Source organism: Mirounga angustirostris, unplaced genomic scaffold, assembly GCF_029215605.1.
Source record: "Mirounga angustirostris isolate CCGP_5_RB_7025 unplaced genomic scaffold, mMirAng1.0.hap1 SCAF_2, whole genome shotgun sequence".
Classification (NCBI taxonomy): Eukaryota; Metazoa; Chordata; class Mammalia; order Carnivora; family Phocidae; genus Mirounga; species Mirounga angustirostris.
The window spans coordinates 66092534-66108543 of record NW_026991710.1 but is presented as its reverse complement, the minus strand read 5'-3'; the positions used below and the strand labels follow the sequence as shown (position 1 = coordinate 66108543).

The following is a 16010-nucleotide window of genomic DNA, read 5'->3' as shown; positions in this document are numbered from 1 at the left end:
ATTAGCAGGTTTTTCAGCCTTCTCCTTGTGGTTCAAGCTGACTTTGTTCATTTTTTCTTCCATAGTTTGGAGGCAAACTGGTTACCTTTGAGAATGTCAGAATACAGGCCCAGCAGGGAGCTGAGCAGCAGCAACAGCAACACCCTGTGTTCATCAGTCAGGTGGTGACAGAAAAGGAATTCCTCAGCCGATCGGACCAACTTCAGCAAGTCGTGCAGTCGCAAGGATTTGTCAGTTACTGTCAGAAAAAGATTGATGCTTCTCAGACTGAGTTTGAGAAAAATGTATGGTCCTTTTTGAAGGTAAAGTTGAGATTAAAACAATTTCGTTATCTGCAAATTTAACTATTCCCATTATATTCTCAGTCTGTTCTTATGAAAAAAATTATTGCAAGATTATGAGTTCAGGAGCTTCCTGATGACATTAAAGAAACCTTATGAAGAGCACATGACCATAGTTTTATGACAAGAGTTCTTTCCTCTCTGCTTTGAAGAGCCTAATATGAAGTACTTTTTTCATAAGTGAAAAACGACATAATAGTAACAATATTTAATTTCTGAGTACATCCAATTAAGGAAAATGGGAAAAGAGGGAAGAGTTACAGGGGAGAAAGGTTGGAGGCATTTCTCATTCCTTTTACTGAGTTGCATTTATGACAATAGGAAATAAGAGTTTTCTGGTTGGTCATTTTTCCTCCACTGGAATGTCTGTTTCTTGATACTGAATTTTCCAAAGAGATCTTAAATACAATAAGGTTAAATTATAAAATTATAGAATTTTATATTTTGTAATTATTAATTTGGGGAAAGAGTTTTAGGACATTGAGTGTTCCAAAGAGTGTCATGTTTTGCATACATATGACCACTGGACATGAGTTAGCTTGTATTTATAAAAATTATAGTTTAAAAGTAAGCTTTGGGGTGCCTGGCTGGCTCAGTCAGTAGAGCATTCGACTCCTGATCTCAGGGTCATAAGTTCAAGCCCCACAGTAGGCATGGAGCTTACTTAAAAAATAAAAAGTAAGCTTTATTCAACAAGGATAATTAATTACTAGTATGCTTACTATTTTAAGAGGTAACCTATTAAAGGAAACTATTTTGGGGGTGCTTTCTTACACTGAGCCTTCTACATAATAGATATAGAAAGCTTTCGTTGGTAACAGTAGACTTTAGTAGACTTTATTTTTGATAATTTTTAGTAATTCTACTTGGAATTTGATCAAGTAATTAAAAATTTAAAGGCAGAAAAAAATTTAAAGGCAGATCTTTATTTCAAGATTATGTATTCTTTAAAGGTGAACTTTGAGGATGATTCTCGGGGAAAATACCTTGAACTTCTAGGATACAGAAAAGAAGACCTAGGAAAGAAGGTAAATTTCTGCGAAAGTTAAAAGGCTGTGCTTATGCAAGTAAAATATTTATGTAGCCTAAGTGTTCTTTTTATAAACTTCTATACAGATAATCTCAAATCACTCAATAAATATTTAATAAGAATTTGTGTTTGGTTGCCAGAATTCCAAATACATATTATTAAATGTGTAATTCCACCTTGTACCTGGGTTTAAAAACTGCCAGAACCACCTTGACTCCAAACTTGATTTAAAGAGCTGTGTCGTATCAGGTAGAATTGGGTCTTGAAAGATAAGAGGCTATCAACTTCAAACATTGGAAATAACACTTGGATTTTAAGAGGGTGTGTAACCAGTAGCCCCGGGGGAAAAGAAAACGAGGGAACTGTTAGAGACCACCCCATGTTCACTACAGCTTAAGTGATGAAAAATAGAGTACTGGTTCAGATTACCACAGTTTTCTACCCTCGCTGTTCATGCCTTTAGCCCACATTCCCAAACTCTGTATGGAGTTTGTCCAGCTGACAAATAGCTAGTAAATATTTTGGAACGAGGGCAATTTATTGTACTGAACCTGAATAAACAAAAGTCCAACTGAGTCACGTAATATTTTAACTTAGAAAAAGATCCCCTTTTAAAAAGAGAAAGTCGTATTCCAGTTTTACATTTTTGTTCTCAAAGAGGGGCTTCATTATTATTCATTCCACAATATTGACATGAACAGCACGAAAAACTCTCTGACTTTGGAAACATTGAAGGAGGTATTTTAGATTCATTGTGTAATTTGTATTAGCCCTTTGTTCTTTGAAAGTGACTGAAGTTTTCTGAAGCATTGAAGATTGCCACATACGGTGTACAGCTTAGATACTGCATACTCTGAGCAGTGCCAAGCACGTTGAAGATGTCACATCACAGGCCCACCGCTTATCGGCTATGTGTCTTTGCTCATTCCTTTAGTTTTTTTATATTTAATTTTATTACTAGTCTGAATTTCTTGGTGCTATAACTTTTATAGGTTTGTAAAAGGTTAATATGAAAGTTTTACTAAATACCTAATAGCAAAAATGAGGAAAAAGAATCTGATTGTCAAAATACTTCTAATAGCAGTTCTTTCAGTAGTGAGTACTTGAAGAAAATTTTTTAAATTAATTATAGTTATTTAAAGGAAAGTAGAAGAAAACGTGCTTGTTTTGAGGTTAGGTTTGTGACTGAATAGCAGATTTTAGTCTTTCCTTAAACACCCCATCCCTAGTCTGAACTTTGGTGGATTTTTGCCAATGAAAATGGAGAAAGAGGTGAGCATTTGCTATATGCCTTGAAATAGAATTCCATGTAGTAGGTGAGTTGTTGTTTTTATTTCAGATTGCTTTGGCCTTGAACAAGGTGGATGGACCCGATGTGGTAAGAAGGCCTTTAAAAATAGCTACCTTCCAAAATTTGGTTTAGGTCATAACACAGAAGGAAATGTAATTTAAGAAATGTGTCTGTTTTATTGCTTTACAGTGTAAAAATAAATGCTGATTGTAGATATTTTAATAAGTGAATTCTCATTTTAAAATAGTATAAGTTTAGCTGGGAGAGAGTATTCATTCCTTTCTCTTGATGGTACTTGAATTTTGCAAAAGAGGAAAAACAGTATCAATGACTGCTCAGATACTTAAGGTTAAGATCTTTGTTCCTGGGGGACATTTGGTAGGAAAAAAAGGAAGGTCTTAGTAGTAATGGCTCTTTGCTTTTCCTCTGATAGTATTTCTTAAATCAGTTTACTTAGTGTTGCTTCTTATGATTAAACTAGCTCTGAATGTTGTTGGTTGGGTCTTTTGTCTTTCTTAGTCACTAATATTCTTTTAATGTTACATTCTTCAACTTCCCTTGTAATTGTTTTGTGTACCAAAGGCTCTTAAAGATTCTGACCAAGTAGCACAGAGTGATGGGGAGGAGAGCCCTGCTGCTGAAGAGCAGCTCTTGGGAGAGGTACTTATTTCTTTCCTTTTTAATTACATTGGGAAAATATGTGATATTTGTTTATCTCACACTGAAATATGGAAAATTTGCATAACTACTTGTTCCAAAATGAAGTTGGAATATATTGTTTTCTTAGAGATTTTGGGGGTAGGAGTTTGTTTACTTGTTTGACAGAAGTATCATCTATGAAATCTTTAGTTCTTTGACCTAGCTTCTGGATTATGTATTTTAAAATTAACAGTTGACATGAGATTGACTTAATTTGGTCAGATGGATATCAGCATGTCAAAATGAAAAGAGATCTTACTCAGAAATCCACAGTACATTGCATGTAAAGTTAATCTTTTTTCTTGACACATTAATATTTAGGGCCTGCTATCAGTGGCAGAGGCTTCTAGATTAGTCTTGAACTTTGAATCCAGGCATAGAATTTTTCACTAAATAAACTGTCATGATTTACTGATTGTCATGAAAAATGTGTCACGAGTTGTAGTTGACAATTTTTATAACCCATTAAAAAGAGTCCTTGAACACAGAGTTGTATCATTAATTTTTTTCCTTTTGTTTTTCTGGGGTTTTTTTTTTTAACCATTACTAAATAATTCTGTACTTTTCTTGCTTTCTAGTTATATTTCATCTTGGAAAATTAATCAACAAGTTCTTGTTTCTCATCTCATCTTTGACTTTTTCATTGTTCTTTCTGATATGGAAATACTCTGACTATAGAATGTTTCTTACAATCCTTAGCTAAGTTATAAGAGTAATTCGTCAGTAAATTTAGACTTTTACAAGATAATTATTAAAAAACACTTTCCATAGAAGTAGATCTAACATTTATTTAACCTGAGAATAAAGAATATGAGTAAAATCTTTGTAAAAATTTGAACTAATTTTGGTAATACCTATTCAGAATTGTAGGATACATTGAAGGAATGTACTTTCATCTATGTACAACTAGATTAACTATGTATTATCAAATAGAGGACCATTTGGAAATACACCTATGAATTAATAGATCAGAATAATATGTACTTAACAAAATGGTAGTCACCAATGTGTACTTTCAGAGTATTTGAAAAAATTTTGTTTAGGGAGGTAAAATCTTCCCCTTTACCTTGATGATGCTATCTATCAGATATAGTAGTTTATACATTGAAAATACTCAACATGTAATAAGCTATTTTTTTCAGCCTTATATTTCAGAAGTCATGAATAAGGGTTTATTAATTGTTTCTTCAAAGACAAATTTGAAAAATTGTGAGTTAAAAAAAAAAGAAAAGGTTTTTTAGTTGTTAGTGAATATAATCAGATCAGTATCTGATTATTTATTAATGTGAATAACTTAAGCTCTAAAATTTTTTTTTTTTTTTAAAGATTTTATTTATTTTTTAGAGAGCGGGTGAGCAAGAAACAGCATGAGAGGGGAGAGGGTCAGAGGGAGAAACAGGCTCCCCGCTGAGCCGGGAGCCCGATGTGGGACTCGATCCCAGGACCCTGGGATCATGACCTGAGCCAAAGGCAGACACTTAACCATCTGAGCCACCCAGGCGCCCAAAATTTTTTTATTTGAGCTTTTAAAGTTCAAAAATGCTTCTCTTTGGTTAGGGAAAGAATTAAGGTTATGGTTATTCTCCTGTAATAGTATTAACTAATTAAGCATTATTTACAGATGATGCTACGCTGTGCCCTGCACTAAAATTCCCCAATCCAAAAATGCCCCTGACTTTGAATACTAGGCACTCACATTCAGATGTGTAGGTAACGCGATCACAGAAGATAGGTATTTTATCTCATGCAAGACAGCAATGTTTTTCTTTCAGAATTTCTCTGTAATCTCTGATACAATTTATTTTTGTCTTCTTGTGAATTTTTATACATAGAAAGCATTTAAACTATTTTCCAGCAATATGCCTTCTTTCTGTTTCTTTTCTTCTAAAGAAAGAAAATATAGAATTTCTTTTTACTCAGTCTTACAGGTAGTCTCAGGAGTTTATAACAGAACTGTGTATCTTTTTACCAGACCAACCTGCTATTGCAGGTATGACTAATTTAAGAGAATACAAAATCTGCAATTGAATTTGAGTATATTCATATAGTCTTTTATGTAGCATTTGTACAAGGGTATCAGGTGATTTTTTTTTTTCAAGACTGGTTCAATTAAGGGCACCTGGGTGGCTCAGTTGGTTAAGCGACTGCCTTCGGCTCAGGTCATGATCCTGGAGTCCCGGGATCGAGTCCCACATCGGGCTCCCAGCTCAGCGGGGAGCCTGCTTCTCCGTCTGACCCTCTCCTCTCTCATGCTGTTTCTCTCTCGCTCGCTCTCTAATAAATAAATAAATAAAATCTTAAAAAAAAAAAAAAAAGACTGGTTCAATTAAAATAAAAAGACCTTATAACTAAATCTAATGATTGGACAGAAATTTTTAGACATGTAGAAAATTTTAGATGTATAGCAGCAGGGTTGCTTTAAAATCTAAATACAGTAAAATTAAAAACGTGTATTTTGCGTGTTTCAGGCTATTCTTATTTGAAGTATCTAAGAAAACAAAGATTCTTCAGTAATTTCTGAGCTACCAGTAATAGATTATGTACCCTTAAGGTTTTTTTTAACATTATTCCTGATAACCTTGTATTTTATTTATGATTGTATAATGGGAGTTAATACTTAGGAAAGTCTTGGATCTGAGAACTTTTCTGGAATACTTGGTATGTCATTTAGTTAGTAGGTGAATAATCATATATAAATCTTGTGTTGCTAGTAAATTATTCCAGTTTCATTCTGGCTGAATTGCTGTCCTTTCCATCTCTTTAGTGCATTAAAGAGGGAAAACAAGAATCTGAATTTCTACCATCAGCAGGAGGAACATTTAACATCTCCATCAGTGGCGGTAAGTACCTATTTAATTTTGATTTTTAGCTATTTGAAAGCAAATAGGCCCTAAGCTTAGGTTACAAATGTTTTGTCGCAAGTGGTAGAGGGTTGAAAAGAAGAACTCAGTTATTTAGTATATGTAATCAGTCTCTTGGAGATAGTGGTATGTTCTGACATCTCTGTGATAAACAACTGTATAACAATCTCTATTACTCCAGTTTAAAGAATCTGAAAGATGTGTTATTTTACCTGATTTTACTTACATGCATCTCAGTATATTTCCATAGACCTCAAAAACTTTTGTTAGAAATTAATCCACTAGTAATATTCAGAAGTTAGCATTGTTTTTTCCTTTGTGTGTACATGTAAAAATTGATATGTATAGGATTTTTTCTTGTAACAAAAACTTTATTTAACTTGGATGTATTATTTCCTCATTGCAGATATTGATGGCTTAATTACTCAGGCTTTGCTGACGGGTAACTTTGAGAGTGCTGTTGACCTTTGTTTACATGATAACCGCATGGCTGATGCCATTATATTGGCCATAGCAGGTGGACAAGAACTCTTGGCTCAAACGCAGAAAAAATATTTTGCAAAATCCCAAAGCAAAATTACCAGGGTATGTTATTTGAAAAATAGATAAACTGTAACACCTGTTATAACACTTATAAAAGCAATACAGTCTTACTAAAGAGAACTGAAATGCAAAAAACAGTAAAGAACAAAAAACCCAGTCATAATTCCTTGAACCAGAAATAGTTATTGTCAATGGTTTGGCACTGTTATTATTTTTATTTTTTGTACTTTGTGTATATAACTTTTTTAATGAAAAGTACTTTTCATTTTTTTATTGTAGAAAAGTTAGAATATAGAAAAATATAAAGATAAAAATTTTAATTTTAAAATTCTGATTCTTCCATCAAATTGGTACATACCCTTTGTACCTCTTCCTATGTATTTGTAGAATTTTTAAAAACAGAATCAGGCCCATATATGTGTATATATGTGTGTAGTTTTGCTTATAGATATTGCCACTTACGTTGTAAATGGTTTACCATTTCATTAAAGAGTCTTACAAAAATTTTTAATTGCTCTATGTTTTATAGTAAGGATATATTATTTCTCTTACTTTTGAGGTGTTTAGGCAGTTTCTAATATTTTCCTAATACAGATAAGATAGTGATAAACATCTTTGTTGTACCCAAGGATTTTATGTGATTTCTAACTATTTAATGAGGCTGTAAGTCCTAGGAAAGGAATTTTTGGTGCAGAGAGTCTGAACATTTTTAAGGCCCTGCTTAATGTTACTAAATTTCTTTCCATAAAAGTTGTCTCAGTGTTCAGTCCTGTCAGCATTGGTTGCTGTCAGTCTCCCCTGCCTTATCTTATGTCACTCCCTCCCTTTTATCTTTCAGCCACACTGGCTGCCTTTCAGTTCCTCAGACACTCTGTGTGCCTTTCTCCCTTGGGACTTTGCACCTTGTGTTCCCTTGCCCTGGAATGTCGTGGTTTTTTTTTTTCTTTTCTTTTTTTTGTTTTAATTTAAATTCTAGTTAGTTAACATACAGCATAATACTAGTTTCAGGTGTACAATTTAGTGATTCAGCACTTCCATACAATACCTGTACTCCTTAATCCCCATCACCTATTTCATCCACCTTCCCTCTGGTAACCATCAGTTTGTTCTCTATAGTTAAGAGTCTCTTCCTTGGTTTGCCTCTCTCTCTTTTTCCCCTTTGCTTATTTGTTTTGTTTCTTAAATTCCACATATGAGTGAAATCATATGGTATCTGTCTTTCTCTGACTGACTTATTTTGCTTAACATAATACTCTTTAGCTCCAGCCACATCATTGCACATGGCAAGATTTCATTCTTTTTTTATGGCTCAGTAATATTCCATTGTCTGTATATACCACCTCTTCTTTATCCATTCATCAGTCAGTGGACAATTTGGGCTCTTTCCATAATTTGGCGATTGTTGATAATGCTGCTAAAAACATCAGGGTGCATTTATCCCTTCAAATCAGTATTTTTGTATCCTTTGGGTAAATACCTAGTAGTGCAATTGCTGGATCGTAGGCTAGTTCTATTTTTAACTTTCTGAGGAACCACCATTCTGTTTTCCACAGTAGCTGCACCAGCTTGCATTCCCACCAACAGTGCATGAGGATTCCCCTTTTTCCACATCCTTGCAACATCTGTTGTTTCCTGTGTTGTTAATTTTGGCCATTCTGACAGGTGTGAGGTGATAGCTCATTGTAGTTTTGATTTGTATTTCCCTGATGATGAGTGATGTTGAGCATCTTTTCATGTGTCTGTTAGCCATCTGTCTTCTTTGGAAAAATGTCTATTCATGACTTCTGCCCATTTTTTAATTGGATTATTTGGGGGGGATTGAGTTATATCAGTTCTTTATATATTTTGGATACTAACCCTTTATCAGATATGTCATTTGCATGTATCTTCTCCCATTCCATGGTTGCCTTTTAGTTTTGTTGATTGTCCTTCGCTGTGCAGAAGGTTTTTATTTTGATGAAGTCCCAATAGTTTATTTTTACTTTCGTTTCCCTTGCCTCAGGAGACATATCTAGAAAGAAGTTGCGACAGCCTATGTCAAAAAGGTTACAGCCTGTGTTCTTCCCTAGGATTTTTATGGATTCTTGTCTTATATTTAGGTCTTTCATCCATTTTGAATTTATTTTTGTGTATGGTGTAAAAAAGTGGTCCAGTTTATTCTTTTGCATGTTGCTGTCCAATTTTCCCAACACCATTTGTTGAAGAGACTTTTTTTTGCCATTGGATATTCTTTCCTGCTTTGTCGAAGGTTAGTTGACCATATAGTGGTAGGTTCATTTCTGGATTTTCTGTTCTGTTGATCTATATATCTGTTTTTATGCCAGTACCATACTGTCTTGATGACTACAGCTTTGTAATATACCTTGAAGTCTGGAATTGTGATGCCTCCAGCTTTGCTTTTCTTTTTCAAAATTGCTTTGGCTATTCAGGGTCTTTTGTGGTTCCATACAAATTTTAGGATTATTGTTCTAGCTCTGTGGACAATTCTGTTGGTATTTTGATAGGGATTATGTTAAATGTATAGATTGCTTTGGGTAGCACAGACATTTTAACAATATTTGTTCTTCCAATCCATGAACATGGAATATCTTTCCATTTCTTTGTGTCATCTTCAATTTCTTTCATCAGTGTTTTATAGTTTTCAGAGTACAGGTCTTTTACCTCTTTGGTTAGGTTTATTCCTAGGTATCTTACTATTTTTGGTGTAGTTGTGAATGGGATTGATTCCTTAATTTCTCTTTCTACTCCCTCATTATTGGTGTATAGAAGTGCAACAGATTTCTTTACCTTGATTTTGTATTCTGTGGCTTTACTAAATTCCTGTATCAGTTCTAGCAATTTTTTGGTGGAATCTTTGGGTTTTCTGCATAGAGGATCATGTCATCTGCAAATAGTTAAAGTTTGATTTCTTCTTTGCCAATTTGGATGGCTTTTATTTCTTTTTGTTGTCTGATTGCTGAGGCTAGGACTTCCAGTACTATAATGAATAAAAGTGGCGGGAGTGGACATCCTTGTCTTGTTCCTGACCATAGAGGAAAAGCCCTCAGTTTTTCCCCATTTAGGATGGTATTACCTGTGAGTTTTCATATATGGCCTTTATTATGTTGAGGTGTGTTCCCTCTAAACCTACTTTACTGGGGGTTTTTATCATGCATGGATATACCTTGTCAAATGCTTTTTTCTGCATCTACTGAAAGGATCATATGGTTCTTATCCTTTCTCTTATTGATATGATGTATCATATTGGTTAATTTGCGAATATTGAGCCACCCTTGCAACCAGGAATAAATCCTATTTGATCATGATGAATGATTTTTTTTTAATGTATTGTTGGATTCAGTTTGCTAGTATTCTGTTGAAGATTTTTTGCATCTATGTTCATCAGAGATACTGGCCTGTAATTTTTTTTTTAAAGATTTTATTTATTATTTTTTTGAGAGAGAGAGTGTGTGAGCGGGAGGAGGAGCAGAAGGAGAGGGACAGTCAGACTCTGCGCTGAGCACAGAGCCCTACATGGGGCTCGATCTCACAACCCTGAGATCACGACCTGAGCTGAAACCAAGAGCCGGATGCTCAACCGACTGAGCCACCCAGGCGCCCCTATAGTTCTTTTTTGTGGTATGTTTATCTGATTTTGGTATCAGGGTAATGCTGGCCTCTTGGAATGAATTGTAAGTTTTCTTTTCTGTTTTTTGGAGTAGTTTGAGAAGAATAGGTATTAACTCTTCTTTAAATGTTTGGTAGAATTTGCCTGTTAAGCCATCTGGTCCTGGACTTTTGGTTTTTGGGAGTTTTTTGCTTACTGAATCAGTTTCATTGCTGGTTATTGGTCTGTTCAAGTTTCCTATTTTCTATTTCTTCCTTTTTCAGTTTTGGTAATTTATGTTTCTAGGAGTTTACCTATTTCTTCTAGGTTGTCCAATCTGTTGACATACAGTTTCTCATAATATTCTCTTATAATTTCTTGTATTTCTGTAGTGTTGGTTGTTACTTCTCCTCTCTCATTTGTGATTTTATTTATTTGGGTCCTTTCTCATTTCTTTTTGGTAAGTCTTGCTAGAAGTTTATCAGTTTTGGGGCGCCTGGGTGGCTCAATCGTTAAGCGTCTGCCTTCAGTTCAGGTCATGATCCCAGGGTCCTGGGATCAAGCCCCGCATCGGGCTCCCCACTCAGCGGGAAGCCTGCTTCTCCCTCTCCCACTCCCCCTGCTTGTGTTCCCTCTCTCGCTGTGTCTCTCTCTGTCAAATAATTAAATAAAATCTTTAAAAAAAAAAAAGTTTATCAGTTTTATTAATGTTTTCAAAGAACCAACTCCTGGTTTCATTGATCTGTTCTATTGCTTTTTTTAGTTTCTGTATCATTTATTTCTGCTCTAATCTTTATTATTTCCTTCCTTTTGCGGGCTTTAGGCTTCATTTGTTGTTCTTTTTCTAGCTTCTTTTAGTGTAAGGTTAGGTTGCTTATTTGAGATTTTTCTTGCTTCTTGAGGTAGGCCCGTATTTCCCTCTTAGAACCACTTTGCTGCATCCGAGAGGTTTTGGACCATTGTGTTTTCATCTTCATTTGTTTCCATGTACTTTTTTTTATTTCTTTTTTTAATTTCCTATTTGACCCATTCATTGTTCAGTAGCATGTTATTTAACCCCCATGTATGTGTGACCTTTCCAGATTTTTTTTTGTGGCTGACTTCCAGTTTAATAGCATTGTGGTCAGAAAAGGTGCATAGTATGACTTCATTCTTTTTATATTTGTTGAGGCCTGTTTTGTAACCTAATATATGACCAATTCTGGAGAATGTTCCATGTGCACTTGAAAAGAATGTGTATTCTGCTGTTTTGGAATGTTCTGAATATATCTGTAAGTCAATCTGATCCAGTGTGCCATTCAAAGCTATTGTTTCCTTGTTGATTTTCTGTTTAGATCTGTCCATTGATGTGAGTGGGTTATTAACTACTATTTTTGTCTTATTATCAATTACTCCTTTTGTGTTTGTTATTAATTGTTTTGTATATTTGGGCACTCCCATGTTGGGTGCATAAATATTTACAATTATTATATCTTCTTGTTGGATTGTCCTCTTTATTATTATATAGTGTCCTCCTTTGTCTCTTGTTACAATCTTTGTTTTAAAGTCTAGTCTGATATTGCTATTCCAACTTTCTTTTGATGTCCATTTGTGTGACAAATGTTTCTCCACCCCCTCACTTTCAATCTGCAGGTATCTTTAGGTCTAAAATGAGTCTCTTATAAGCAGCATATAGATGGGTCTTGTTTTTTTATCCATTCTGACACCCATGTCTTTTAATTGGGGTGTTTAGTCCATTTACATTCAAAATAATTATTGATAGATATGTATTTATTGCCATTTTATTATTGTTTTGTGGTTGTTCCTGGAGATTTTTTCTGATCCTTTCTTGTCTTTTTTTCACATTTTGCTGATTTTTTTTAGTGGTATATTTGGATTTCTTTCTTTTTATTTCTTGCATGTTTTTTAGTGGTTTTTGATCTAGCATTACCATTAGGTTTGTATATAGCCTCTTCTGCATATAGCAGCAGTCTGTATGAAGTTGATGTTAGTTTAAGTTTGACTCATTCTTTTATCCTCTCCTCCCCATTGTTTATATATGTTATTATATTTTATGTCCTTTGTGCGTGTGTGTGTGTGAGAGAGAGAGAGAGAGAGAGAGTGAGTTCCTTGACTCATTTTCGACTTCTGGGGTATTTAAGATAATTGGATAATTACCTAGTTGTATACACAGGACAAGGTAAGCCTAGGGTCCTCCTACTCCTCTGCCATCTTCCTGTTTCCTGACCTGTTTTTTTCTTGAGGAAGTTAATTCTGACTTCATATCTCACATGTACTCCATCAGACCAGGTCATGTTTCCCTGTTAAATGTTTTGATAACACCCTGTACTTTTCCTTCCCAGCCTATTTATAAAATATGTTTGTTTGATGTTGTTTGAGGAAAAATAATAACCATCTTTTATGTCAGTTGGTTCAAGGATATACTTCACTTTGCTGCTGCTTTATTCTGCATGAAATACTTTGAATAGTAGTTTTGAATGATATGATTGATTAGCCAGAGTTAATTTTTACTAATAGACCAAAGGCTTTTAATTCTCCCTTTATTTTCCTTTCTTAAGCTAATTACTGCAGTGGTGATGAAGAACTGGAAAGAAATTGTTGAGTCTTGTGACCTTAAAAATTGGAGAGAGGCTTTAGCTGCAGTATTGACTTATGCTAAACCAGATGAATTTTCAGCCCTTTGTGGTAAGAAAATGAGCCTTATAGTTATATTTATATTATGTATATGGCATAGCATATTTTAAATAAAATTACTGAGAGGTATTATTAGAAATTTTTGCAAACCAACTAATCACTCCATAAGAAAAAGAAGTTCTCATTTGAATGCTTTTCTCAGAATTATTAACTACATTATTTCTCCATACCTAGTCATTATTTTTAATGATTTTGGTTTCAGGCGGACCAGAGTTGGAATCTTGCCTCTGCCACTTACTAGCTGTCTGACCTAGGAAAGATTACTTTCTAAGCCTTAGTTTATTATTTGTAAAATTGCATGTAATCAGCTTTCACTTAATAAATATTAGCTTGATAGGGGCGCCTGGGTGGCTCAGTCATTTAAGTGCCTGCCTTTTGCTTGGGTCATGATCCTGGGGTCCTGGGATCAAGCCCCACGTCAGGCTCCCTGCTCAGTGGGGAGTCTGCTTCTCCCTTTACCTCTGCTGCTCTCCCTGCTTGTGCTCTCTCTCTCTGTCAAATAAATAAAATATTAGCTTAATAAAATTAGTAATTATAGCATTTGAATGGAAATTACAAATTACCGTTAAAGGCCATGACTAGACTGGTGGCTAAGGAATGATACTCCTTATTTGTAAGAACAGAAGCTTTAGGCTGCTGGTATAAGAACAACCGACCATTTGCTACCTTGAAAGCATTATGAGAATATGAAATTTATAAGGTATTAACTTTATTATCGTAAGTAATTTATAGTAGTCCTGCCTACCATTGATGTTCATTCCAAATGTGCCATATTGTAGTCTACTACTTACACAAACATCAGATACAATGAAATGGAGTTAAATGTTCATTAGGATTTTTCTGTTCAAATACTGTTCCCATTTATTATTTTTTAATATAATTAATGGAAGTTCATTCTATAGCTAGGTATATAGAATCTTGTCAAGCCATTTATTATATACAGTTAGTCACACACTTCCATTCTTTGAACAAATAAATATTTACTGAGCATTTACATAACAGTGATTTTGTTTTTACTGCTCATTGGTTGTGAAATTTAATTCATACTTCTGAAAATATTATTGGCCTACTTATAATTTCATATACAGATTGCTTTGAGTATAATCTTATTTTGTTTTCCTCTTGATCTTTAGATCTTTTGGGAACCAGGCTTGAAAGTGAAGGTGATAGCCTCCTGCAGACTCAAGCATGTCTCTGCTATATTTGTGCAGGGAATGTAGAGAAACTAGTTGCATGTTGGACTAAAGCTCAAGATGGAAGCAGTCCTTTGTCCCTTCAGGTTAGTATCTTTGAAACTTTGTGTTGTCTTTCACCCTACTTATATTCTAGAAATTGATTCGTTCCAGAAATTCATTGCTTTCACCTTCATTATCTATGTTTTAGAAATTCTTTTGCTGGATAATTTATGTGTCTTTATAGCTATATTTGGAGGGACAAAGTATGAAATGATGGAATAGGTAAAATGGGGTCACAACTGTTTATGAAATCAAGGTTATAATTTGGTAGTTTATTGGGGGAAGCAGATGGCAGTAGCATGAAAACAGCCCTAGAGTTAATTCTTTTTCCTTATGCTTCTCTCTCGCTGCCCTCTGGTGACTCTGTCTGTCTTGGGCAAGGAAAGAAGCAATGTGGGCAAGGAATGGGAGGCATCCCCAGTACCAATAGAGAATAGATTAAGATATTCATGGTTAAGGGAAAATGAAAGTAAGAGGTAAATGGAATCCCATATAGCACTACAGCCTGGGCAAGCGGGGTAGTAAAAAATATGGGGACTCTTCTCAGCCACTGAGTAACTATATATTTAGAACTTTTTTTCCAAGCATTTAATCAGCAGAGTCTCATAATATTTCATTCAAGTATATTTCTTTTTCTCTCTGGAAAGAGATTTTGTCAATAGAGTTGTTCTTTTAAAGATCCCTCTATTGAAACTAAAAATCTGGTAGGAAATCAAGGCTTTCCTTCTAAGTGCTTCTGAGAAAAAGCATGCTTGCTTCATATTTCTGAATCTGTGTACCTTTGAAGGACAGATAGGTAGGATATTCTTGTGCTTTATACTTGAAGCTCCCCGTTATTGAAGTAATTGGTATCAAAGAGCAACATGAGAAACTTTGGGTTGAAATAGTAAGCTCATTGGAGGTCATGAAATAGTAAGCTCATGGTAGTACTACTACCTCATGGTAGTACTGTTTTTATAGTGTAGCTAGTATGATATTTTTAGTCATAGTTCGTTTTATACCTGCTGGAACCCAGCTTCTGCCTTTGGATATCTGCCTATCACTTTTACTTTGGATATTTGCCTACTTTAGCTCACAAGACAAATATCTGGCAGTTTAAGGATATTTAGAAGGTGGTAACCTACGACTTATCCATGAATAAGAGACCTTCTTCCTCCTTACTTTTTTTCGGTTTACTTAAATTGTGGTCAGCTGTTGCAGATGTTTTTTAGAAAGAGAATAATAAGATGTACTTTTAGTAGGTTTTAGAAACCTTCATAACTCTTTTATCTTTTCCTGCTTTCTTTCATATATATCTTGGTATCTTTGTCTGGTTCTCCTTCTCTCTGCCTTCTTTTTCTCATTTAGGATCTTATTGAGAAAGTTGTCATCCTGCGAAAAGCTGTACAACTCACCCAAGCCATGGACACCAGTACTGTAGGAGTTCTTTTGGCTGAGAAGATGAGTCAGTATGCCAATTTGTTGGCAGCCCAAGGCAGTATTGCTGCAGCCTTGGCTTTTCTTCCTGAAAACACCAACCAGGTAATTAGAATTGACCATTTTTCTTCTTTTAATATGTGAATAAAGGTGAGTCCAGTAGGTAGCACTCAGTATTAAACATACTGGTAGGTAGAATGTTTTAGAGCAGTTGAGTTTCTATCATCTGAGTGTAGGTGAATATTACTGACAATTATTCAAGGATCATTTTAGGTATAGCCAGACTGTATCAGAGAGATAGGATACTCTTGTTG

At 34.7% G+C, this 16010-nt stretch overlaps 1 protein-coding gene across 40 annotated transcripts in view; it reads left to right on the top strand.

The window, feature by feature from the left end:
- The window catches only part of SEC31A (SEC31 homolog A, COPII coat complex component), an 86115-nt gene that overhangs the window by 40577 nt on the left and 29528 nt on the right, over nucleotides 1-16010 (top strand). For 22 of the 40 annotated variants that reach the window (XM_064584685.1, XM_054508846.2, XM_054508848.2 and 19 more), the window contains 9 exons: nucleotides 66-302; nucleotides 1295-1369; nucleotides 2711-2749; nucleotides 3245-3322; nucleotides 6126-6201; nucleotides 6629-6807; nucleotides 12910-13036; nucleotides 14179-14324; nucleotides 15628-15801. In XM_064584685.1, the coding sequence (XP_064440755.1) occupies nucleotides 66-302; nucleotides 1295-1369; nucleotides 2711-2749; nucleotides 3245-3322; nucleotides 6126-6201; nucleotides 6629-6807; nucleotides 12910-13036; nucleotides 14179-14324; nucleotides 15628-15801 (1131 nt within the window). The remainder of the gene's footprint in view (nucleotides 1-65; nucleotides 303-1294; nucleotides 1370-2710; nucleotides 2750-3244; nucleotides 3323-6125; nucleotides 6202-6628; nucleotides 6808-12909; nucleotides 13037-14178; nucleotides 14325-15627; nucleotides 15802-16010) is intronic. The other 18 variants (XM_064584709.1, XM_064584704.1, XM_064584702.1 and 15 more) reach the window with 3 other exon arrangements.